The sequence below is a fragment of the Lampetra fluviatilis genome, chromosome 17, assembly GCF_964198595.1.
Source record: "Lampetra fluviatilis chromosome 17, kcLamFluv1.1, whole genome shotgun sequence".
Lineage (NCBI taxonomy): Eukaryota > Metazoa > Chordata > Hyperoartia > Petromyzontiformes > Petromyzontidae > Lampetra > Lampetra fluviatilis.
In genome coordinates, this window is record NC_136291.1 from 5,349,761 (window position 1) to 5,377,193 (window position 27,433).

Below are 27,433 nucleotides of genomic sequence, written 5' to 3' on the forward strand. Positions count from 1 at the left end.
TTTTAAAAGTTGTATTTACCATATTGTGATTATTTTTGCCCTTTAGCTCGATGTTTTGTTTACTTATTCAATACATTCATACGAAGGAAAATGTATACAGTTCCATGAATTGAATAATGTGTCGCTGGCAAGAACATAAACAGAAAGGCCAGCACACGGCATATTCATTTCATGCACATGGTCAGCGCGTTTGGCAATTTTAGTGAACAAATGAAAGAGTACAAATTTAATGCAAACACATTTGAAGGTCAGAGACCGATTCAACTGCCCAAATTTGGGCCATCGCTTTATCATTCCAGGAAAACATACGGCTGCTGCCACACTCATGTAAACTACAACCTTGTGGTATTGGATGTAATTCTCGGCAAAGTCTAAAGAGATAACCACAAATTGACGTACTTGCTGTGCAGTCGCCGGAGCATTGTTTTCGATGTATTTAATATGAACGGATAGTCTTCGTTTCGATTGAGTTTGGCAATACGTACACGTGAGGCAGACATTCCAGGTTCTGATGATATTTTGTATTCATGATTTAGCCGAATTAAAGCGAAATCCATTTCAATATCAAATATGAAAGCAAAATCAGGTGAACGGGTTACTTATTAACCAAGTGGGTTTCAGGATTTCAGGAAGCCTCCCTGTTAACAGGGGTGAAATGAGGTAAGGAAATGTCCAAACACAGATGTCCTTTGAAATGTTTTTTACTTTTGTCAAATGTGGGGCATTTTATGGTCCAGAAAGTGGCTTGCCTGTTATAATGGCACCATTCGCCTTGGTGTGAAGCCACACAGCCTGGCATTGTACAATGAAAATCACCCAGCGCTGAAAATCATTGTGTTTCGTGAGGAGAGAAGGTAGATTAATAGTGGTTTGAGCGGCCACAAAACACAAGGCCGTGGGTTGAAATCCCATTTTGGAGGAGACAGGTGCAATGAAAGAGCACACACAAGGGTGACCCAGTCTTTACTAAACCAGGGTCAGAATGTGTGAAAGTAAAAGATGACAAACAGCCACCTGCGGTCGTGTCGGAAGTGAAGGCATACAGGCTGACACGTCCCACCAATCTGAGCTTTCTACAGTATATTACAAACATGTTACAATTCGCTACTTCCATGGCAAACGTTCTCTTCGATTTCAATTCATCAAAGCAAAAACGGTTCACCCTGGGAAATTATAATGAAATTAACGTGTTCGCTAAAATTGATTCGTGGACTTGTTTCATATTTAGCACATTACTAAATTGCTATTTTGCTTCAGCTTAAAATAAAAAATCAATAACTAGCTTCCCATAATTTTGAAACTAACCGTGACAAAATGGACATATTTTCATAATGGATTAATTAAAATACAATGACAATTCCTAATTTGCATGATTAGTTTTATTAAAATTTTAATATAAATCGTTTTTCTTCAATGATTTTCCTTCACATTCACTTAAATAGGGCATTGCGATTATATTTTTTAAATCCAAATATAAACTCTATTATGTCACTAAATTACCGGACATAGATTACTTAACTCTACAATTATTTGGATTCAGTCACGAATATTTGAACTCTACATTTTACTCGACAACAATAAGGTTATATTGTTTTTTAAAATGTGTTATTGAACCTGCAACGCAAACGCCGTGGTGGTGAGATATTAACTACCTCGCCTGGTATACATGGGGTCGTGAGTTCGAGCTTGAGCCTAACGCCTGCTGTATATTTGGAGTTTGCATGTCTCTCTCCCCGTGTGAATTTTTCTCCGGGTTCTCTGGGTGTTCCCTCCACATTTAGAAACATGCATTTCGAGTATTTAACTGCTATCAATGTCCACATGATAAGCCACTTCGTTGAGCAATCATTTGTGGCCAGGTCGCTTCTTAAAAAACAGCTATATAGCTCAGTGGGCCTTACCTGGTATAATAAATTGTTTCGTTTTAGTTTCAAACACAACCAAGGGTGAACAAATTCGTGCGTGAGGAACATGTGGACGGAAGCCGCGTCCTCTGGATGATTCTCCCCCTCATAACAATAAGGTTATTAATATGATCATAATGGTTGTCGGTTATATTTGAAGTTAGCTTCAATCATGGTTCACGCACAATACATTGAGGCAAATACATTTTCTTTCATTCAGACGCTGTCTTTCCGACAGACCTGTTCTTCACCTGAAGACGGCTGCTTGCGTTGTGGCCGAAACGTCGTGATAATTGTATTTTATTATGTTTTATTTTTATTATTTTATTATTTCCCTTCTACGTGACTTTACCGAAAGAACCAAGAAGATAAATACATTTTTGTAAAGGTAACGCTGCAAAAAAAGGTACATTTTACAATGTTTGCAGATAAATTGACATTCACTAAAACAGTTATGCACAGCTCTCAATTAAACTGCAGCCTCCACACACCTATTTGTGGAGATTGTTGGGCCACGCTTCACCGTTAGTGAAGCGGCAGGTGGCACAAGACCTGCATACATATCACTCACCACTCATGGTAGCTGTGCCCAGAAATGAATCTCAGATCAGTGCACGGGTTTGTTTTATGTTTGGTGAACTTCTTCCCCACCGTACATAGTCAACCGTGTTAATCGGAAGTTTAGAAAGCAGTGCGCTAAGCATTAAGTCACCACTCCACGCCTTATTTTAGAGGCATTAAAATGTAACGTGGGTATGTTTAATTTTCGATTTAAAGCTTTCGTGACTGCAGGGATTCATCTTCTTGGTTCTTTCGGTAAAGTCACGTAGAAGGGAAATAATAAAATAATAAAAATAAAACTTAATAAAATAATTCTCACGACGTTTCGGCCACAACGCAAGCAGCCGTCCTCAGGTGAAGAACAGGTCTGTCGGAAAGACAGCGTCTGAATGACAGACCCGTTCTTCACCTGAGGACGGCTGCTTGCGTTGTGGCCGAAACGTCGTGAGAATTATTTTATTATGTTTTATTTTTTTTATTTTATTATTTCCCTTCTACGTGACTTTACCGAAAGAACCAAGAAGATAGGTATGTTTAGTCAAATGTGTATGTGTAAATTACACAACCTAATAATAATAAGCTTTATTCCTGTTTGTAATTTATACACTCCATGGTTTCAGCCAGTTGTACAGGAGTGCCAAAGTTTGCATTGAACTGAGGCTAAATGTCTCTAGGGTAATATAAACGAAACACTCAAAATGCCAACACTTCAAGACCTTTCTGAACACTTTTGAATAGTATTTTAAAGCTCCATTTACAAATTATATACATGTATTCCATTGCTGGGGTTTGGCGATTAAGCAGAACGAACGTAAACACGGTCTCAATAAGCTTCTGTTGTGCTTCCATTTGTGGACAGGAATAATGATTACTGAACAATTAGGCTGATTGCCGTGAAAGAGGATTTGTAGTCTCTTGGGAACAGTCTAGGACGGGTGCTTGAGCTCTTTCCAAAGTGGCTCTGATCCACTGCAAAGGGATCACAGCTAGAGACAAAAACAGCTATCTCCAAAAACCAGGAGACCTGTGTCCAGAAGTCTACATCAGACAGAAGGAGTCGAACTACAATACCAATCTGTGGCCTTCCAGAATTGTTACCGGAACCTCGTGGACGGAGATAGCTTAACCTTCACGTTCCAAGAAACGACCACTCCAGTAAGCTTCACGAGGCATGTCTATAAAGCCTCCTTTGTTAAAAACATCACCGTGTTATATTTCAAGAGCAAAAGAATAGTACTCTTATTTCTACGTCTATAGACATCCCGTTATGGATTCCAAACGCTGAAAGGGAAATATTTTACAACAATGGATACGATGTACAAAGAGCTGTGAATAAAGCAAACAAGAACATCTGCAGCTTTGTCCGCAAAAAAAAAATGCTCGCGGATGAGCTTGATGGTCACTAAGTCGCCATGCTCCACTCGTTGACCCGTGTCTGTTGGCGTTGACGTGTAGACGGAATGTTTCGCCGCCTCGGGAGAAGCCTTCGCAAGGTTGCTCCAATCCTCACACCAGATGGGGACACCTCGCCCAGCCAGGCCAGCGGCAAGCATCAAAGCGTGAGTTCCACACTGAATATCTGGCTTTCGATGGCACGATTGCAAAGACACACATAGAACTTGTATGAATAATAATAATATATAAATTATCAAATTTCAGATGAACGTGCCTAAGCTGTATTTCCAACATGAGCGATGATGTATACTAAATATACTTATACTTTAACAAAGATGTTTATAAAAAAATCTTTAAATTAATGGGAATGTAGATTGAGGTAGATTGCAAAAGCCACCAGGCGTTGGTGTTGAGGGCAATGGTTGCATTTGCTGTTAAATATATTTACGCGTCACATTGAGATGCGTAGAGTTCCGATTTGTTTTTGGTGCAAGCTGGAGTGCAATTAAACACCTTCATGTTCTCCGTCTATTTATCTGGCTGGTCATAGCACCGTCAGCTTGCGAAACGCCATAACGTGGCTCAACAGTTTCCCACTACGTTATATGTCCCTGCGTCATAACGGGATTGTGCCAGTTTTTTACATTTTTCAGGTTTATTTTGCTTTAACCTGGGAATAGCTCAAGGAAACATGATATTCTAATTTGCTCGGGTGACCTGGGGCATTTGTCTGCCAGCAGGAGGTGATGATTGCTGTGCACAGTCCCAATTTAGCAAGTTGCTGGTATATTCTTAAGTTGGTACATTTGGACCCTGAAGGTCCACTGCTAAGCATATGTTGCTTATGATTATGGTGGTGGTTATTACACCTGTGGTAATAATCAGGCGGCCACTGGAACAAGTAGTGAATGTGCTTCTACGAGGCCAGGGAGTCAGCAACAATAAAAACAAGAAGAGACAATTTTTTTCGAATTCGGTAAAATAAAAACTCAATGTTTCAAGAGCCGCAGTGCCTTAAAGAACCGCGTTCCATTCCGGCGCCGCAGATTGCCGAGTCCCTGTACTCGGCCACGTCACTACCCACTGGTGCAGGTGGTTAGCACACCTGCAGCAGAATCCCGGAGAGCTTAGTCCGGCGAATGGCCACGGCTAAATATAAGTGGAAAGTGATAATGTGGGTGAACAAGATTTAGGATCCAACACCTAGTCACCGATCCGCACTGAGCAGTGTGGTGAATACGCTCCAACAACCCCCATTACTGACGCAGCATGGGGAGGCCTTCATCCAGTAGTGGTTTGATAAAGGGCTGCGATTGTGTTTTATTCGTTTTTAATCATGGACTTTGTATTGCTTCTGCGTGATGCCACTGTACTCTGTCAAATTGTTTTATTTTACACTGTCAATTGCTCTTCAAATGTTTGCAACGAAACTAAAAACATGTTTTTATTTGTTTATTGCACATCAAATGCTTTCATTGTAAGCTCAATGTTTGTTTTAATATATATCCAACTGATCGCTGTGTTGTATGCTTCTCATTAATGCGTATGGAAAAAAAGTCACCGGACTCAAATGCAAATCCTACGCCCGAATCAAAGTGTAAGTGTTTTTATCCCTTCTCTCGTTTTTATTTTGCTTCAAAAGTCCCGTGCACACAGAACACCACTTGAAGACAAATCTCCCCCCCCCCCATTCCATTTAAAGTAAGGGATATTGCTGCAGTGTTCCGTATTTATTCATAAGTTTGAAAGGGGATACACAGACCTCTGTAGCTTCAAAGCCTTCTTTGTGATGCTGAAGCGTTCGCTCAAAGCGGTGCGGGACACTTTTATTCAAGGCAAACAACATTATTGGCTCATTTTATTCCCACAGAAATGTGCCCAAAACATGCTACTTAGCCCCGTTAAAAATGAAGTTACATTCCAGATCCCACAATTGGCAATATAAAGTGCTGCCTTTAAAGTGATCCAACTTGCAATAGAGTATTCCAAAACGAGCTTTACTCTGGCTTATCACTTGTGAGCAGCCTGTGTGCAGCAATTTCCTTAATTTTCCTTCATGGAAGCTTCTTCAAGAGCTGAACTATTAAAGCTCGGTTCCTGAAGAAGATGCCTGCATGTAGAGACAAACGTGCAGGGAACTTCTTCAGTTCAGTTCCTGAAGAAAGCTCCCAAGATGTGAAGCGAAACGTCAGACATCATCCCAAATAACCCCAAACCACACCAGAGAGCTATCTACACCACACTCACAAAAAAAATATGCAGTTATTGTGTCCATACCGGTGTCAATTCCCACACATGCCCTCTGCGTGTACCTGCATCGTTTGTTGAATAAAATACTTTTTGCAAAAAGAAAAAAAAAACATGCAATCATAGTAGCATAACCGAAGTTTTGTTCTACATTTATTCTAGGCCAGCCCAGTGATGCTCAGGCCCAGTCAAAGCCATCAACTGAAGGCCCAAGTCCCAGGGCTGTGAAGGCCCCTGACCCTCCTGAGCCACTGCCTTCAAGTGCAGCCACGCCAGGAGATGCCCGACAGCAGACGGACGATGCAAGGTATTGAGCAACAAGAAGTTGACTCTCCGCTCACCTCCAATCGCTTCTCACCACGGCATTGCCTGCACTCTCAAAAAAAAGATTGGTCACATAATCCTAGAGATGTTGAGCACCAAGACAATGCAGCACTTCGCACATCCAACCCTCACATGTCTACCCTGAACAGTTAACCACCCCTATCGTGTGCAGCGTCGATGTAACTGTCATTTTTTTTTATAGATTTTCACAAACACAACCTTTTCACATACGTACATTTATTATTATTCTCAAATGCATGTGCTTCGTTGTCAAGCAAAGCATTGTCCCATGTTTGAAGCAGTTTATTTTTCATTTTTGTCGAGTACCATATTTGTGCATGGTGTATATTGCCATTTTCTATAGCTGTTCAATTGTTGTCACGAACACAAGTTTCTGAGAAACATTTCTGGCATAAAAAATGTATGCACTGCCATAAGACGCATTGCCCTCCAAAAGATATACGTAGATAATAGAGTAGATATAATAATCCACTCATGTAAAGAAGTTGTGAGTGTTATTTTTCGTAAGGTTAGCCTCGCTTCACACATTTTCTCTCCAGCTAAGATGATCCAATGCCAAACTAGTTGTGAAGTGAGTCACGTGACCCTACGCGGTGACCACATCATGCCTGAGAATAGCGGCCAAACAAACCCTGAGTTGAACACGAGAGTGCATGCGTAGAGTGGCGTGGCGCTGGGCATAAGCAACTTAAGCAAACACTTATGGCCCCTGAATAGTTCAAGGCGCTCCGGATTCGTGAGAGAATTGGGTTTAATCTAATATCAATTCAAATTCAAATCCTAACATGCAAAAACAAAGCGAATTCATCTCTCTCATACCTATCTTGTGGCATATCTCTTTTCTCACCTAACTCCTTTGTTGTCTCTTGTCGAAATGTCTCCTTAAACTGCATCTCTCTCATTATCTGTATATTCTCTCATTCTGTCATCTTACTACATTTCTACAGTTTGTCCATATCTTAAAAACACATTCGCTCAGCCCCCAATGGGCCAGCACACCACTGCACGTGTGTGTGTGTGCGCGTGGATGTTGTAGCAGATAGCGCGCTGCGCTATGAACCCGACGACCCGAGTTCGATTCCTGCTCACGGCCAACACTAGTGACGATTATCTGAACAGGTTATGGGCCTCCCCTAGGTCGACTCAGCCTCAAATGAGTACCTGGTGCTGTGCCGGTCTTCATAGATGTGCGCTTACAGCCTGTTAAAGGCTATACATGGGATCTTTGTTTTTTTGTTCCTAAAGGAATGACAAGGAGGTTGCTGATAAGAGGTTGGCAGATTCCTCAACTTTGCAACTCAACCTAGAGACGGAGATGCACATTCGAGATCTGGTGGAGCGTTTTCGAGTCCGCACGGAGACCATGAAGGACTACATCATGGACCCAGATGCCTCCTCGCCAGAGCCCAGCCCTGAACCGTGTTCGTAGAGATGCCATTCACCATCATCAGCCATGGTCAATCCACTGCTGGATGAAGGCCTGCCCCAAGCCACTGCCATCGCTAACGCGAGATGCAATTGCACCTCGTGCCCTTATGAAGAACAAAACGATTTCAAATGTTTAATTTTCATGCTGCATGCATTGTGAGGGGTGCTGGTGTTGCGGTGGTTTGCACACGGCACTGTGAACCCGCTGACCTGAGTTTTATTCCTGACCATGAATAACGGCAGTGGCGAGGGATATCTCAACCTGGTCTTGGGCCTCTGCTTTGCCAACTAGAAAATGCCCAACGTAACGAACGTCCAAGAAACCGCCATGACTCACATGGTGTGGGGAGGCTATCATCCGGAAGTGTATTTACAAAGGTTTTACATTAGTATTGTTGTATGTATTCTTATTAAGATATCATTTATAATCATTTTGTTTATATATACTAAAGTGTATGTGTATATGTTACATTTCTTTCGTACCGTACGTAGCCAGCCGTGCTAATCGGAGGTGTGTGGGCAACATCGTAAAGCTGACTTGTTAGTGTCTTCTTTAATAATGGTTGAAGGATTCTTTGATTCTCATTTTTTAAACAAGCCAGCAAACATTCCTTCTGGTGATAATTTGTTTTCAAACAGTTATTACAACGTAACATGTGTTTCCCTTCAAGCAGAAAAAAAATCAAATGTGATTTGCACTTTTTGACATTTTATCCTTCAATATCTGACCATAAATTTCCATTGATGTTGCAAAACATTTCTATGTATGGTGATTTCAGTGATTGTAATTGACACAATGACCTTTGGGAGCTGTTACCTATGGGACCTGCGCAGATCAGTGAAAAGTAGAACTCAAACATGAAAACCCAAAGGATAGATGGAATTGGCACTTTATTTCACGCCCAAATCTGCCTGCTGTCAATTGGAGCAGGGTTTGGGGGTTGGAGTACTCTGGAAACTATTTCATGAAAAATTAAGCCGTGGTAAAAAAAAAAAAAGTCAGCCTCAGATGAAGTTTGTGTCTCATCCATCTTTTCCACCCTCAAACCCTGCAGCACCTACAAAGAAGCCTCCAGGTAAAGCACCACCACCTCCACCAGTGAAGGGAGAAGAGAAGAAGGAGGAAACAGCTCCGCAAGCCGAAGTGGAGGCCGCCACTGAACAGCACGAATGTCAAATGCTTTGCTGTCGGTTCAAGCGGAGGCCCTGGATGGATAAGATCAAGAAAATGAAGCTGCCAGAGACCATTGATCCATGCGCAGGTAACGGCGCATTGCTCATGCACGACGGTGATCTGTCACATCCTGGGTGAGGACGGTGACAAGGTGTGGGACTGTTCACCTTAGGAGTAAGTAAGGTCGCCATTGGGAAGAGACGACAGTTTTGTAATGAACCATCATAGACCCTGCTCGCCCTATATCATGCCAAATGAAGGGCTTCCAGGCAGATAGGATGTGACAAAGACAGACACGGGATTGACAGACCCAATTGTGTTATGTTAATTGTAAAGGCTTAGCCCCCCCCCCCCCCCCCCTTATATTGTCCACATCTCCTAATAATTAACCTGCTGGCCTTTCCCAAAGGCGAGACTGTCTCCTATTAGGGTGTTAAAACTGTATCCCTTTAAATCTTACGATGACTCAGCCACCTTCTTCAATATGTACAGTAGGTGGAGAGTGGTGGTGCAGTCAGAACCGGCCCTAGACCTTTGGGGGGCCCTAAGCAAAATTTGGTTGGAGGCCCCTTTGATGTATGATTTGTTTCACCCACTAGCTAGCAGTGACTCTAGGGGGCCCTCTGCTGGCCACGGGGCCCTTTGCAATTGCAAGGGTCGCTTAGTGGCTGGGCCGGCTCTGGGTGCAGTGGTAAGCGTATCGCTCCTTGAACCTGGCCTCCTGAATGTGATTCCCGGTCACAGCTAACATTAGTCGCGAATGATATCTGAAGCCTTTCACCGACAAGCACAGACCAACGTCGTGAAGTATATAGCACGGATGAATTATTGGCATTGTCGTGGAGACTAAAGGTAACAAACTAAATTATAACAAAGCGGAAGCATATTGTCTCCTTATTGTGGCAAAGTAAGATCGAAACAAACCACCCCACCCTCGACTTTCAAGCTGTGGAGAGGCTTTCAGCCCCCGCCGGTGGACTGACAAAATCGCTATTTGCATCGTGTACGGTGTGTGCCGCATGTAATAGTTTACTTTCGTACTGCAGACAGGATATACTTGATATGGCTGGCGCTGGTGATGCTGGCATTCCAATGGAGCTGCTGGCTCCTGCCGCTCAGGTTGTCCTTCCCCGTGCACACGCCTAACACCATGTCCTTCTGGTACATCGGCGACTACACGTGCGACGCCATCTACCTGTTAGACATCCTGGTCATGCAGCGTCGACTCCAGTTCATCAACCACGGGGACATTATCGTGAGTGCACTGGCACACGACAAATAGAAATGTGGAAGAAAAAAAAACCAAAGAATTGAAATGATAGGTGGGACAAGTTGGCTCAGGGATAACAGCAGTGAGATGACTCGACTCAGATCCTGGTTGTCAAATGTGGATAACCCAACCAATGATTAAATTGGGATGTAAAGTTTATTTTTTTTTATATATTAAAAAACATTTTTGTTAAATTTGTTTGGCAATCGTTTTTGCAGCAATAACTTTGTCATTTAAAATAATAATAACGTATTTATTCATAAGAGGTTTTTGGGTTAGATTGCGTAAATGTAAACTCGCCACCACCCAACAGAGTTAATTAGTAATGTTTGTCACGTAAACAAAACATGCCAATTCGTTACGAGTACAGCACACCGGTGTGTTGGAGCGTAAACCCACTACATTTACCATTTTACTTTTACTCTCCAACACGTCGTTGTGCTGTGCGAGTAACGAATTGCCATGTTTCCAATATTGTTATGGATAATATTGGTCGCGAAAGCCTACGTGTTAAACTAACTTATGTATTTACTTTTACAGACAGACAAGAAAGAGACATCAAAGTTCTATTTCCGTTCAGAAAAATTCAAGGTACCGTAAGTCAAAGTGACCCACAGCACATGGCATGAGCACTCAGGCTAGCTGCTCTGAACACTACACATTACGGCTGACTGCATCAGGGAAAATCGACTCTCGTCAGAGTCCACAATTTGCTTGTTAAAAAGGTGCAATCTTTGTAACAGGTCTAATCATCTTCATCGTTGTATCTGAGCCCTGCTCAGGCAGCCTATAATTTACTCAGATGTTCTGCAATCAAGCACTATTCCCACAACATCAAAGCAGACAGACCCTTCTATCATCTGCCTGAAAATCGCATTGTGTCCAGATGACTTGCAAAATGTGGTCTTAAACAATCTGCCGAGTGTGCAGTCCTGCCTGTGTAACATGAAACATGTCTGCCGTGCAGTCAGACCTGCTCTCTCTGCTGCCTCTGGACATTTTGTACCTCAAGTTTGGGCCTTCTGCCATGTTCCGTCTGCCTCGCCTAATCAAGGTGAGTGTTTTCCATGGCCGAGCGGTCGAGCGGTTGCCACTTGTTGCAGACGTTCACAGTTCGGTCCCACGGCCGCCCTAGTTAATGCTGCTGCACACGCATTAACCGTGAACACTCACCGTCTGCTTCACGGTGGCGTTATTTTCAAACAGTGGACTATGTGTGCCTGCATCATGGTCTACATTTGCCGAATGTAAAACATATACTTTCAAATTACAATATATAATCTGGAAACATAGCAATCGACACTCCCTACTCGAGAAAACCAATCAGAAAATGTGATTTACTATTTGTGAACCTGTATACATGGTGGCTGCCCGTCAATTTTTATAGAATTTTGCAAAGATATTTTATTATTGGCAGTGACTTTGTCGCAGTAGCTCTTATTTGCCCAATGGACCAATAGGATCAACAAAGTCCATTTAAAAGGAGCACTGAGACAAGAACACCATAGGATGGTAAGAATATGATTCGCACAGCCTCAAAGAATGTTTGTCGAGCATAACTTATCAGCAGCAGAAAAAAATATCCTGAAGTTACTCTGTCGTGTTTTGTGACACGACTATACATATGTGTTTTAACTGTGCAAAATAACCAATGTTCTGCTGCGATAAGAATAATGTAACATGTACCAGCCGCTTGGCAATCCACTGCTGGACAAAGGTGTCAGCCATGGGGGTTGTTTGGTGATATCCCACCGTGCTACTCGGTGCAGCTTGGTTGAAGAAGGGAGCCCATCACCAGTTCATTGGGGTGCCACGGTGGTGAGATGTTAACTACCTCGCCTGGTAAACAGGAGGTCGTGGGTTCGAGGCCGACCCTGAACGCCTGTATATTTGGAGTTTGCATGTTCTCCCTGTGATCGCGTGGATTTTTCTCCAGGTCCTCCGGGTTTTACCTCCACATTTAGAATCAACGTGCGTTTAGAGTATTTGGCTGCTATAAATTTCCACGTGATAAGCCACTTCGTTGAGCGAGCATTTGTAGCCAAGTCGCTACTGAATAAAAGCGAGATAACTCAGTAGTGGGCCTTAGCTGGTAAAATAAAACAAATTGTTCAGTTTTAGTTCAGTTCATATCCCACTCACCATTGATCTGAGGCATTGCCGGGAAATGAACTAAATCTGCCAGGCTCCTGTCACAGTGTACTAACTACTTCTACAATGCTCCCCTCCCAGCTGCCTTCATATAGTACTGTCATTATCTTTTTTAAGTTTTTTACTGAGAGTGCAGAAATGTCAATTAGTGTTAACTGACAAGGGTCAACTAGAAATGTCAACAAGGAAAATGTATGCAACAAAAAAAATGACAATGCTGTAAAATGTTTGCCGTTAACCACACGGGTTTACTGAAGTATAATTGTAATGGTTGTTTATTATGGTTGTTTACCCAAGGAAAGTCTTAGTGAGTGTCAAGCCTTTTTCGGGAGAGTCCTGCCATATTTTTGCAGTAGTGGGCGATGAGATATGTGTAATCTCAATTGAGTAATATGCAGGTAACTACAGCCAAACTTCTCAGCAATAAAGGAACAATGTTTAAAATGCACTATAACTGCGTAATATAGGCACTGCAAGGCAGAGAGTGGACCAACCTAGAACCTTTACTCCTTGAACATTGAACTGAATAGGCAATGGAAGGCTTGAGCCATCTCACGGATGCTCTACGCCTATGGGGACACATGCTTACTTACATGTTGGCCCCAGCACCTTGTAAAGTCATACCTGGTGAATGCAAATCTGCCATATCACTTAGTCCCCCACTTTCTTGCATGCGGCAGGATGAATGGCAACTTCTAAGTCTACGCCCAGAGTGGTCAGGGTGAGCGATGAGAGTCCAGCTTTAACGAAGTTCGCCCGCTTTCAACGCGAGTGCAAACCGATGTCACTTGAAGGCCTCAGCAAGGGCCTTGTCGGTCGCGCGATTTGTTCGGCAAATACTCCACCGCACTTGCTTCGGCTGCTGCAAAGCAAACCCTCCCAAATTGGGGCCAATTTCGACCGGGCAGTGAGCACGACAGGGGAGCAGAAGGTGCTTCGTCCGTCCGCTCAAGCGTCGTGCGTCCGAGGAGCCGTGCACGGCTGTCGATTAGTCATCGCCGCTCTATTTTTGGGGCGATGGACACGAAATGATGATAACCACGCTGGTAAATACGGGGTTGGTGAAGTGAGAGGGGTAATGGTCGATCATCGGTTCAGATAGCCCTCGTCACTGATGTCCCCCGTGGCTTCGTAGCGCCGTGCTCTAACCACTGCACTATTACACCACCTTCCTTTACCATTCATTTATTTTTCTTTCTTCAATCCAATCGATGTCCCGATGGGAAAAAAACGCATTGTCTGTATCATACAGTACAGGTTTGGTCTCTATGCTTGCCATTCATTTGCAATGAACTAATTAATCGATTTGCAATATAAGAGCCTGTTTTATATTTTATTTCGCAGTACAATGTATTCTTTGAGTTCAACGATCGATTGGAAGGCATTATGGACAAGGCATACATTTACAGGTAAACATTCTGCAACACGTTCGCTTTTTTACACTCGATATTTAAACTTTACTGACGTATTTGTAATTATTTTTTTTCAAACGGGACGCTGCCATGATGTAAGAGTTAAAACACTGAACGTGCTATCCTGAGTTTATCGGTTCAATCCCCCAACCCAGCAGTTGAACAATGGGCAGGTTTCTTAACTCCACTTGCCTCTGTCCACTCCGTGGTATAAACGGCTACACCACAGCAAGTCAAACAGCAGATTGCATGCGGTGAGGTAGAATATGTGGAAATTCTCACCTCTTCCGAGACGTTTGCCCAGTATGGAAGAGTAGGCCAAAACACATTTTAGAGTAGGCTCTCTAGAGCCCCCTCTTGTGGAGTTCCTTCTGACAGCTGTAGGGTCGGCAAGACATTTAAGGGACATACCTTTACCATCAGATTGTTTTGATCATGTGTGCCTGCTCGTGTGTATGTTTGTTCTAGAGTGATCCGGACTACAGGATACCTGCTCTTCAGTTTACACCTCAACGCCTGCTTTTACTACTTCGTCTCCGATATGGAGGGACTGGGCAGCACCCGTTGGGTGTACAACGGCAAGGGCTACAGGTTAGTGGCTAAAATAGGGTTGCCACCTCTGAGATACAAAAAACTGGGACCTATCGGGGAAAAATGAAAGTCCCACTTTACCAGAAGAGGAGAAAATTGCATGTGAGTTGATTGACGGGTGGTGTATTATTAGACAACTGACACAAATCTGCAGTTAAGAGGTTTTGCAGCACAGCTACCTCGAAATAGGAAAAAAAACAAGAGATGTGGCAACCCTATGGTCGAGTCCTGACTGCTTGTTAAAAGAGTCATCGCAGGTCTACACACTTCACAAAAAGTAAACTACCAAAGAATAATCGTGACATATAATCTCAAAATAAATACATATTTAAGTTATTTTGCTATCCTTTCCCATGTATTTTCGACTTGTACCGCGTGCTGTTCGACACGATGTCCGACGTATAAATCCACGATGCTCGGAGCTACTTCAGCAACTGAAATTCAGTTCTGAACAACATGAGGCACAACCCAAAAACACACGAGATAGCCACGCAGCGCAACCGTGAATATCTCCACGTGATCTTTTTTATTATCCCTCTGATCATCCACGGATTTTTTTTTTGGTGGATTTTTTTCACAGAGGTTGCCTTTTGAGACACACTTTCAAGTCTGTGCAGTTTGACAGTTTTTTTTTGGGTGCCACAGGAGAGCACCTCCTCTGTACACGTGACAATCCAGGCGACGGTGGATGCCAAAAGGCTTGCGCGCAGTGCAGGCGTGGGGCGATCGTGTGCGTGTGTGTGACCCTGTGGTGTCCGTCCGCCTGCCGCAGCTACCTGCGATGCTTTTTTTACGCGGAGAGGTCGCTGATGGTGATTGGGGACCTACCCTACCCTACCAACGAACTCGAGTGGATCTTGCAGATGTTCAATTACTTTATTGGAGCCTTCATCTTGTCCTCCCTCCTGGGACAGGTACACTTTTTGTTACCTTCTCTTGTTTTTTCTTTTACTTTTTGGCTTCAAAGAAGGTGTCGCGCAAGACACAAAACAGTTTTCATCTTGTAGACACGTTACCTGGGCTGTGTGTCCCAGACTATTCTGCGTGAGTTTGAAGCCATGTTAACTTTGAACATGCAATTCATGTCACAATCTGGAGCACTCTAGACATGTTACTGCAGTGATGATGCCAGAGTACTCTGGATCAGACATTTTAATGATTTTTTGTATGTAAACAAAACTTAAGATGCATGTTGAGCAGCCTGGGACACACAGCCCAGGTACATACATACAACATAAGAGGTATTGGTTATATGCATTGCACTGCTCTATTCGTGGATTTTTATTTGTAATGTTTCTTACACTTTTTATTTTAATTCTGATTCAAATATTTTAATATAATCAAAGAACACTTGGACGTATTTTTAAATCCTTTATATTAAGTTCACTTGCTTGCTTGCGCGCTTACGACCGTGCAAATCTTTCCGTCGTTTTTTAACCCACTTCCCGTGATCCAATCGAGCTGACATTTTGCACACAGACTCGTTGTGCGTGACAATTTATTTTCGTGAAAATTTTTTCCCAAAATTTTCCACTTTTAAGGAAAAAAAAAAGTCATATTTAATTTAAAATACCAATGTGATAAAAAATGAAACTCTTACTCAAGAAAAACAGAAATGAATAATAAAATAAAACCGATGCCACGCATATAAAGGATTTTTTGTGAAAATCTTTGTTTTTACGGGTAAATTTTTTCTGGTTCAAATCCTATTCACGTGCTTTTTTGATGAAAGACAAATTTTTGTTGGCTTTTTCTAAAAAGCATGATGCTTTGATCTTGCCATTTTCTTCCTTTTTTCACCTCAGACGAGTATACAAATAGACTGAATAAATGCGGTTTTCAATCAGTGCATATTGCCTGCTATAGATCACAGACAAGGGTAAGTGAAAAAAAACGGAACAGAAGTTTAAATGTTGCAGGGAAGCCTAAGGAGATGCACGTTCGGAATTACACTGCGAGACAGAAAATGGAAAACACGTGGATCAGATCCCAGAAATAAACGCAAAGTCGGGAAATAACATTAACTTAAGAAAAGTAAGTAGGCTTGGGCAGGGCTGGATTTAGGTGTATTTTCTCTCCCCGGTACACAGAGAAGAAACTGGCTGCCCCCCTCCTCTCCTCCCCTCACCTCACCACATGCACACACTCCCCCAAATCCATGACATACATTATTTTAGTTTGGTCCTTCGGGAGTTTTAGGCCCTGAACGAATGTCTCGTTCGCCCCTCCTTTAAATGCAGCCCGAGACCTGGACAGGACACGTCGTTAAAAGGGAATGATGACAAACGGTCGAGACCGAGGGTGATTTGCCAGCCAAAGGTGCACGCCATGCATCGTGTTGGCCACCTAAGAGATGGAGTGGTAATATCGGATAAATGTGCAGAAGTTATCAGAATCAGAATATTTGTTTATGCTGGAAGAATCCGATGAGCAATGAAGCTATTTTTGTACAGATAAGGGCGGGTCAGAACGTTACAACCACAACAAAACACCACAAACACACAATGATAGTGCAAGTCTAGGAAAGGTAAGCAAATTACGAAAAAATACAAATAAAACTAAACAATTTTTAATTTTACCAGGTCAAGTCCACTGAGCTTGGTAGCTCTTTTTCAGAAGCGACTGACCACAATTAACAGCTCAACGAAGTGGCTTTTCGTGTGTAAATGTATAGCAGCCAAATACTCTAAACGCATGTTTCTAAATCTGGACGTAAAACCCGGAGGACCCAGAGAAAAATCCACGTGACCACGGGAAGAACATGGCAACTCCAAATGTATAGACGTCGGGGTCTAAATCGAACCCACGATCTCCTGTATACCAGGCGAGGTAGTTAACATATAACTACCATGGCGCCCTGACTTAATCCAGCAGAGCATATTCAATTGCTCCTGCTGCTGATGATGATTGGTAATTTATAAACTCCACAATTAGTTTGTTTCTTAAAAGTGCCGAAGTTAGCTTAATGCACACTGAGTAATGGGCAAGAACGATTAACAGGAGGGTACAACATTGATTGTTCATTCATTCATCACTGCGGTGGCCTAGTTACCATAATCAAGACGATTGATCTTTTAATCCCCGGGTAGAGTGACTTTATTACGTCACGACGAAAAGACAATTTGCTGCAGCATATAATACATAGATATAAAATCTCGACAAGGTCAAGTTGGTGCACCTGAATCTAGACCAGCATTGTGAATTAGTTTGGAAAACTCATGTCATGAACCAAACATATTTCATTGTAAATTCATACTTAGGCAGAATCCTGTTCAATGTTTTCAAATGTTAAGTACAAATATGTTTAACCTAATGGCCTATTGGTTTTGCAGACAGATAATATCCAGCAGTTTAAACAAGAAAATTCTGGACCTTCCTTTACAGAGTTCATATATTGTATTTCATTGCCTTTGTTTCGCTCAGTCAAACATTATGACTTACTGCTACGTGTTCAATCATAACCCCGGTGAAATCATTTAATATTGTTATCTACAGAAGACTAACATTTCACACAGTTTAGGGGGTCAGGGCATGGGATTTGTTTTGAGGAATTATTTTATTAGTTTTACCTTGAAAAACTGCTGGGGTAATTGGTGTAAGTGTAGGTCAGACCGGTATACTATTTTGTGAAAAGATTACATCTTCTTGCGATGCCATGACTGCAGTAGGAAAGCTGCCGCTGACAGACAACACCGCTTGAGATACCATAACTTGACTCTTAAATACCAAGGTTCAAAGTTCAAGGTTGCTCATTGCTGCCCCCCTCCCCCCCATGATAGTGGGCTACGAGACATTATCAGATTGTGAGCTGTCCTCAGAGGACGGCTTAAGCTCCATGTCCCTGCTTGCGGACAGACCCACATACAGTCTGCATTGGCTCTCGCTCTGAACGCAGTTGTTGGCCACTTAGCTTAGACTGGGCAGCCCTCTCTAGCACTGTATAAACTCGGGACTACCCCATTAAAACCATGACAGAATCACCATGAATCCAACAATGTTGTCAAATGTATCAAGCTAAGCAGCCCTTAGTACTTGATAGAGTGACCACCAGGGCTTAGCAGGTGTTGTCGGTGCGGGGCTGTGAAATGGCCAAGATATAAGAATGCTGAGTGTTGGCCGACTGTTCCACGTAACATCGCAAGATCTATAAACGTCCACTGTGAAACAGACGACACGGTTTTTTTGGTTTATTCTTCGTAAATACACCCGCAGTGTTGGCCACGTCAGCCGCTGGAATCTCTGCGGACAAGCGTGAAAACGTACAATCACTCAGCCAACACATGGCAAGGGAAATCTGGTTTTAAACGTGGAACAGCCAGTGGGATATGGGCGATGCTATCCCTTTAAGGGGCCGCGTTGACTGCATCACTGGCTTCCCTGTCCAGGTATATCCGCTGCTATTACTGGGCTGTGAAAACTCTCATCACCATCGGGGGCATACCCGAGCCCAGCAACTTGATAGAGATCGTGTTTCAGCTGTCTAACTACTTCTTGGGCGTCTTTGTCGTCTCCATATTGATTGGACAGGTATCGGCTAAATCCCATGGCATTACGACTCAAATCGTGTACAGAATACGCAAAGTCATCGCATGCGCTGTTGTTGCCTAAATTTGTTCACCATCACTTTTCCAAACACTGCACAGCATCGCCATGGCAAACTTACACCACCCTTAGCATGATTAACTCTGCTCACTGCACGTATGCGATACAATGAACCACGAAAATTCACTGTTATTATTGCGAAACTATAAGAAAACTCAGACAACTTACATCACTGCCGTAATTTTTTTTGTTCGAATGTGATGACTTCTGCAGCAAACGTACACGTTTAATTTGCCGATATAATGCCATGCAGCAATACCCCTTTTTAAATCCTTTATATTAAGTTCACTTGCTTGCTTGCGTGCTTGCGTGCTTGCTTGCTTGCTTACAACCGTGCAAATGTTTCGGTCGTTTTTTAACCCACTTCCCGTGATCCAATCGAGCTGACATTTTCCACACAGACTCGTTGTGCGAGACAATTAATTTTCGTGAAAACATTTTTTTCCACAATTTTACACTGTTTAGGGAATTTTTTTACAAATATTTAATTACCAATTGCTTAATGCTGCCAGACAATCATCTGACCCATAGGTGGCAGCCATCTCAAGCCAGAGGACGAGAGGACTCTAGCCGCCACGCATATAAAGGATTTAGAGTGAAAAACTTTGTTTTTACGGGTTAATTTTTTTCCTTCATTCTCTTCCATATGTATGTATGTTGAACTTCTTTAGCACCGTACGTAGCCATCTGTGCTAATCGGAGTCCGCTCTGAAATATATTAGGCAGAAATTTTTTTCCCGACTTAAGCACTAAGCATACAAATTGTTTTACCTTGCGTTGTGTGCCATGAAACTGCGCGACGTTGGACTTTGAGTAACAACTGTGTACTGTGTTAATGAACTGCGAGACAGACGTAGTGGTTATTCCATTGATTTATTCTTTCACATGTTTGTGCATAGCCTTTACCTTCTCTTCGCCATATGATCCCCTACGTTTGTATAGTCAACCGCATAATCGTCTCTTGTGTGTAGTGTGCTCTAGCCTTCGACAACCCCCTCATGACTAAACCCATTAAAACAAAGCTTATTCGCCATTTATAGTTGTGCCTCGAAGAGAAGCTGAAAATGCAGTATACGTACACTTTGTGGTGTTTGAAAGTTTCAATATAATGACAATATGATACGTATATAGCCTTGCCTTGAATACGGACCCATTTCTTACAAAATGGATCCTCGCTTATAATCATTGGGCAGTTCATCTGCACTGGGGCAAGAAAATCTGACTGCTGATGACACATTGAATGTCAAAACCAGTTCAGAATTTGCTCGTGTTGAACCAATTCTGCAAAGATGCATTTCCAGAAGACCGTGCGGGTGATGGCTTGTGTAGAAAAAAATGACTTGTATTTTCTCACGTGGAAAGAGACCAAATCGGGAGGCATTATTTAGCCTGCTTAATGACAATACGAGTTGCACGGCAGGTAAAATGCTCTCTGCACGCACAGCTCACCGTTCCTTAATCTCATCCCATGAGAACGCTTACCCCGAAGCAGGCTTTGCGTGAATGCCATGCAGCTGTCCAAGCGCGCTGTCCACTGCATTGTGAGCAATCGGCGCGTGGCCTATGCCGCAGATGCGCGATGTGATCGGTGCCGCGACAGCGGGGCAGAATTACTACCGCGCGTGCATGGACAACACGCTGAGCTACATGGACACGTACCGCATCTCGCGCTCCGTGCAGAACCGCGTACGCATGTGGTACGAGTACACCTGGGCCTCCCAGGGCATGCTGGGTAAGTCGCCGCGCCCCACCATTTATTTATCTATAGATGTATCTGTTTGATTGATTATATCCATAATTGTTTGTATTATTCAATTTAAAGCAATTCCATTTAAAGCAGTGTTTTTCATATGAAAGAGAACTAGACTGTTGAGGAAAACAAAAACAAAACTCAACGTCCCATACAGTAAAGTTCATGAACCCACTTTCTGCACTGGCAATTCATGGCCACCTTGCAGCCCAACAGGTTTGGGAGTTTCAAACACATCTGTGATCCACCAACCTTTGCTAGATTACAGGGGCCTACCTGGCATCGATGCTCAACATCCGCAGATGCCTCAACAATTTTTTGTCACAAAAAGAGCAGTACATTGGTTTCTGAGGTCCCTACAAGCGAATGTAATACGACCACTTATGCATGTGGCCTGAGGTGGTTAAAGATGATTGTGGCTCATTTACATGTAAAGCATTTTCACAATTTGCCCAGCAAGAGATCATGTTTTCAGACCTGTTCATAAAATCCAACACTCTTCATTAGTTCGATTCATTTTCAGAAATTTCTGCATTTAAATGAAACAAGTGAAATTGTGACTCGATATATCAAACTGCAGCAGAGGCAGTGCGGCAAACATCCATTGCTCTACTGTACCGTGCTCCAACATCTATACTCCCTGTATTCACAACCTGCAACGACCAGCGTGGTGAAGTATGGTCAAATAACCATCACAATCCGCATGGCGTGGGGAGGACCTCATTCAGCAGTGGATTGACAAAAGGGGCTGTACACCTACATATAATATTAAAATAATAACGCCACAGACAACTCGTGACCTCTACTCCAGGTTATTCACGATGTCTTAAGAGCTTTTTGGAAGGCAATGCAAGTACGTTCTTACCTGAGTGGACAAGGTTGGAGTAGCAAATCGCCACACTCAGTCGCCTTCTGCCTTTTCATGAACTCATTTCACGCCAAGCTGACCTCAGCTGAGCCCAGAGCTGCACAGGACAATTGAAATGAAGTGTCGTTGTAAATTTGGAGGTCGACAGCAACAATGGAAGCCAGATGACCGTGATGAAAAATGTATTGCACTGATGACCAATCCGCTCTTGACATTACGTACAGAAAAAAGGCATGCAAAACTAATTTTAATTGGCATGCATTTCCACTAATTAAATACCAGCATTTATATTAAGCCACTCTTGAAGCCTTTTATGCAGAAACATGTGAGTACGTGTGTTATGCCCATTATTCCCACCCACCGTACATCTGCCCATTTCTTCTCCTCTCCCCGCCAACGTGTTTACCAATTAATATATGCATGAAAGGTATTTCAACCAAATTGATCGTTGAATGTATATGGGCAAACGTGGAAGCATGGAAACAGGCCCACGTACTGGGGCTTGAACACCCAAGGTCTCCCTCCGGGCGTGTATCATCTACGCTCAATGGCCCACGTGATTAAACGTGAGGGACATGCTCAGAGTGGGTGAAGGAGGGGCAATTGCTTCCCTTGGACCGAGTCTTGTGCCCGGCAGTTGCCCCCCCTCCCCCACCACTAGTGAGCATTTTACGTGAAGCGTTTATCATTGCTGGGGGTGGGGGGATGATTGTGCCTCCCCCTCACATGGTACCCCCCTCCCCCCCCCCATGGATGCACTAAACAGCTTGACATTATCTTGGGCACACAATGTATGAAATGGTCTACGGGCATCAATTGCCAGGGCTTCAGCATCAAAATTGTGCCGCCTTCAGCGAGTCCGAACGTGGCTTAAAGCTTTTGTGACTGCGAGAATTCATATTCGTTGGGTCTTTCGGTAAATTCACGTAAATAGAATAATAACAATACAAAATAATTCAAATAAAGTGAATAAAATATAATAATAAATAATAAAAATAATAAAATATTTTGGTCACTTTATTCTCATTTATTATTTTTATTATTTTATTGTTGTTCTTTTTTCTATCTACGTGACTTGACCGAAAGACCCAAAGAATATGAGTCCTAACGTCCCAATGGGGAGGAGTGATTAGTGCTCATTACAATGGCGAGACATTTGAGGAGCTCTACTCACAACAACAACAACAACAACAACAGCAACAACAACGTAACCGATTCTAGATTTGAAGCTTTCGTGACTGCAAGGATTCATATTCTTAGGTGTTTTCGGTAAAGTCACGTAGATAAAAAATGTAAATTAATAAAAGTAAAATAAAAATAAAATAAAAATCACGACGTTTCGGAGGCAACACAAGCTTCCGTCTTCAGGTGGAACCGTCACAGCACGATAGCTGTATCAAGTGAGAGAAATTCCAAGAAACCCGTATTTTTATATATACCGGTTGAGGGTGGGAGGAGCCAAGGTAGGCCCTGAATATTATTATTTGTGAGGTTCGGTGCGGCTGAAGCACGCTGTTAGGAACGTAACCGATGTTGCACTGGTGTGCAGACGAGTCCGAGCTCCTCGAAAAGCTGCCCACCAAGATGAGGCTGGAGATCGCTATCGACGTCAACTACACCATCGTCAGCAAGGTGGCCCTCTTCAAGGTGATTCACCCAATTGTCAGCGTCTCCCCACAGGACTTCCCGCATTGCCACATCACACTACGCGCTAACGCAATCCCCCAGGTGTGCCGATACGGAATCGTTCACCTGTGGTTGCCATTCTGAACCCCATGCGAGGTGTCCCGCTAACGCCTCGATGCAATGCTCAGCACCTTCGTTGCCAGGTACACATCCAGACACCGCAATTGTTAAGATTCGCGAATAAGCGCAGCAGGTCGCATTCTAAGCTTTCACACAATTGTATATACATTTAGTTTTACCGTGTGCTGCATCCCGCATTTATAGCAACAATGCGCTGTTGATATTCAAGACAAGTGAAAGTAGATTGCTGTGAGGTTAAAAGCGTGGTGTGAATTGAAGCACACGCTGAAACCGCGGCCTGTGAGCGCATCCCTTGTACACTCACTGTGTATACACACCTGTGCGTGTGTGCGTGTGTGACACACGCGTTCACAAGCACCGATTGCCTGCTGTCCCAAGGGCTGTGACCGGCAGATGATATTTGACATGCTGCTCAGGCTCAAGTCTGTGGTCTACCTGCCCGGAGATTTTGTCTGCAAGAAGGTACGGCATTTGTTTTTTTATATATCAGTATCTACTTGGTATCCGATATATCTCATGTTTGCAGTGGTCAAGCTGCGTCGACAAGAACATACGTTGAACGTGGTTAACTTTGGTGGAGCTGCTCACTAACAGTATTTACCAAACACGTAGCAAACTTTGGACTTATCATTCATCATCAGCCATGATCATTCCACTGCTGGATGAAGGCCTTCGCCCGCAACTCTGATTAGTACGGTTGGCTATGTACGGTGCAAAAGAAGTTCAATATGTATAGGTATTTCAGTCTTGTGATGCAACAATTCACCGATCACTTGCACACGTGATGATGCTATCACTCAATCTCAGTTGCGTTCTCTCCTTTCTCTGCGACTCCATCAATAGTTTTGACCTCCGGCCATCATCGCTTCAAGTGACGCATGCTGCTGAAGCCCGCTTAATTTTCTTTAATGTTTTTTGACAGTAATTGCGATGTCTATGAGTTGCATGTGTCCTCTGTACATTCTTGTTTGTGCCTGTCATTGTTATTCCAGGCATGCATCTCGCTGTGCCACTTTGTATATTTTTAAGCTTTTGTTCCATTCTCTTTGTCACTCTGTGTTCCCAATACGTACGTTTATAAACATGTGCCTGGGTGTGCATGTGATTGTGTGTCATGCACGTGTGTGAATGCAATGCAGTGGTTAGTGCACTGTGCTATAAACCCAGTGAACTGAGTTGGGTGACGAATATCTGAACCGGTCCTGGACCTCCCCTGGCACTTAGAAATTAGTACATGGTGCAGTTTATAAACATTTGCACTGGGGAAACAAAGACGGCCGGCAGTAGTGTTGGCCACCATTCTGGCTTTCACAGGTGCTCGCCAACACAACTTGCCCCAACAGTTTGTTAAGGCCATGGGGGGGGAGGGGAGATCTTTGTCTTTATCTATGAATGTGAATGTATGTTCACAGGGCGAGCTTGGGAGAGAGATGTACATCATCAAGGCAGGAGAGGTGCAGGTGGTTGGAGGGCCTGATAACAAGATCGTGTTCGTCACACTACGAGCCGGCTCCGTGTTTGGAGAAATCAGGTAAAAAAATTGTAAGAGGCTTTCTAAAGCCACTTAAGGGTTCCACTAAGTAATTAATCCTTTCTTGGGCCAATGCTCTAAAAGACTATACAGTATGGCACGTTAATTTGTGATATGTGTTGTTCCAGGTCTGTGACTCTGAAAATATTTTTACACCAGGCTCACCACATCCAGTATACCACTAGCTATGGCGATGGTTACTTGTCATGTGCCTACTCCAGTCGACCAGTGAACCAGTAAATATTCAGCGAGGAATTAATCCCCTGGAGATTTTTTCTTTTCATTTCATTGTACGCTTTTTTGGGTTAAAAGCTAAATTGAAGACATACCATATTTGGCTTACCTGCCCAAGGTAAAATTAAAGAATTGGATATATGTGCACGACTTGCCAACGCAACCGTAATGGAAACCTAATGTTTCCAGGGTAATAATGCTGAAACCTATTCGTGAATATTTACCTTTGATCTCAGTCTCAAATTGCAGTTTCCTCTATACAAATTATAAAACTGTACTATAATGTGACGTAAAGAAAAACGTAGAATTTCTATACATGACCGAGTGAAAATTATTTTAAGCATCACCAAATGTGACTGCACCATGAGTATTCAAGATAACCAGACCATGAATAAAACGCGTGAGCGATCTCGGACAGACACAACTATTTTGTCTTTATTATTGGGCAACACATACATTTTCTACGTGTTTATAAATCTTTTAAATTAAGTTCACTTGTTTGCTTGCTTGCGCGCTTACGACCGTGCAAATCTTTCGGTCGTTTTTTAACCCACTTCCCGTGAACCAATCGAGCTGACATTTTGCACACAGACTCGTTGTGCGTGACAATTTATTTTCGTGAAAAAAAAATTCCGAAATTTTCCACTTTTTAGGAAAAAATTTTTTTCATATTTAATTTAAAATACCAATGTGATAAAAATGAAACTCTTACTCAAGAAAAACAGAAATGAATAATAAAATAAAACCGATGCCACGCATTTAAAGGATTTATAGTGAAAAACTTTGTTTTTACGGGTTCATTTTTATTTACACACTGCAGAGTAGAATCAGCTTGTCTGTGGGGCTGAGGATACATATCTGGGTTCACACACTCTGTCTCCCTCTTGAATTGCTATAATTACGCTGCGTGTGGCTTTGCAGCCTTCTGGCGGTCGGAGGTGGGAACCGCCGCACGGCTAACGTGATGGCGCACGGATTCGCAAACCTCTTCATCCTGGATAAGAGAGACTTAAATGACATCTTACGCATCTACCCCGAGTCGGAGAAGTTGCTTCGCAAGAAAGCCAAGTATGTGGGCGGTCATCCAATCTTGCCTCTACACACTCACAGATGTACTGCCGTCTGTCTGTTCTACGCTTAAGAGTTGTGCTGGCCAGGTTAAACTGATGTGTCTTTTTCGATTTAAAGCTTTCGTGACTGCAGGGATTCATCTTCTTGGTTCTTTCGGTAAAGTCATGTAGAAGTGAAATAATAAAATGATTTTATTATGTTTTATTATATTTATTTTATTATTTATTTTCTACGTGACTTTACCGAAAGAACCAAGAAGATGATGTGTCTTTGTTTAAAATGCAGCACCAGTCGAATAACAGTTGAAGACGATGATTTTAGTGGTCATAATGATCAGAATACCGTATGTGTTTGCCTAAAATTATGATTGGCAGCCCAGTTGACAGTAATGAGAAATATAATTACATTTAAGATCAATTAGTCATTATTTTTAGATTGCAATTTATGTTTAACCTAAACCTCGCTAAATATATAATAGAGCTCCTCTTATCTGCGGTGACGTGGGGTCAAACATCGTGGACCCAATAGTAAACTGTGTTATCCATGAATTTACTCCACTTGTCCACGGAAAATATTCATTATTAATTTCGGATAATCAAGAGCATAGTGCTGTTCATCATAATAATACTGGTCGCGAAAGCCTACGTGTGAAACTGAGCATAGTGCTGCCGATAATGGCAGTTTTCACCGACCCTACAGCTTTCGCAGGTGTTTTGAATCAGAGAGGAGTTCTACTGCATCATGTGAATATTCTTCTTTCGCGAATGGCAGGACAGAATGTGATTGCGTGCATCTGTCTGTGTGTGTCTCAGGAAGCTGCTGTCAAAAGACCAAAACAAAAATGCTGAGCCAGCACCCGTGGCCCGGGGTTTTGCAAGCATCTTCCCAGAGAAGCCAGCGACACCCAAATTTCTGCATCTGATTGCATTGATTTCCCGAAAAGCAGCAGAGGACAAAAAAAAGTAGCCAGAATCTCGCCTCCAAATTTGCCATAATATGTTTTACCCTTTCCAACTGAGGTTGAAAGCATTAATGCATTAGTTACGTCTGTCTGTCTATCTGTAACTTGAGGTCGGGATCACTCCTGTTAAGATGATCCATTATAAATGAAATGTTATTATTGAGTTGTGTT

General features: G+C 42.8%; 1 protein-coding gene across 1 annotated transcript; it reads left to right on the top strand.

Moving 5' to 3' along the window:
* Positions 1–3,925: 3,925 nt before the first annotated feature.
* Positions 3,926–27,286, top strand: CNGB3 (cyclic nucleotide gated channel subunit beta 3). Its single transcript, XM_078864232.1, has 17 exons — positions 3,926–4,024; positions 4,907–4,946; positions 6,270–6,414; positions 7,698–7,873; positions 8,936–9,142; positions 10,101–10,309; positions 10,865–10,915; positions 11,292–11,378; positions 13,820–13,884; positions 14,356–14,478; positions 18,864–19,005; positions 20,653–20,812; positions 23,248–23,345; positions 23,844–23,927; positions 24,878–24,996; positions 26,152–26,298; positions 27,114–27,286. Exons 1-17 carry the CDS (start codon positions 3,926–3,928, stop codon positions 27,265–27,267), a joined length of 2,106 nt encoding a protein of 701 aa, XP_078720358.1. The 3' UTR covers positions 27,268–27,286.
* The last annotated feature ends 147 nt before the right edge of the window (positions 27,287–27,433 follow it).

Bases quoted from the DNA above. Each gene is read 5' to 3' on its own strand.
- CNGB3 (XM_078864232.1), top strand. From the start codon at position 3,926: ATGTTTCGCCGCCTCGGGAGAAGCCTTCGCAAGGTTGCTCCAATCCTC. The intron at 4,947-6,269 runs GTGCAGGTGGTT...CATTTATTCTAG, and splicing joins GGCCACGTCACTACCCACTG to GCCAGCCCAGTGATGCTCAG. The intron at 13,885-14,355 runs GTAAACATTCTG...TGTTTGTTCTAG, and splicing joins GACAAGGCATACATTTACAG to AGTGATCCGGACTACAGGAT.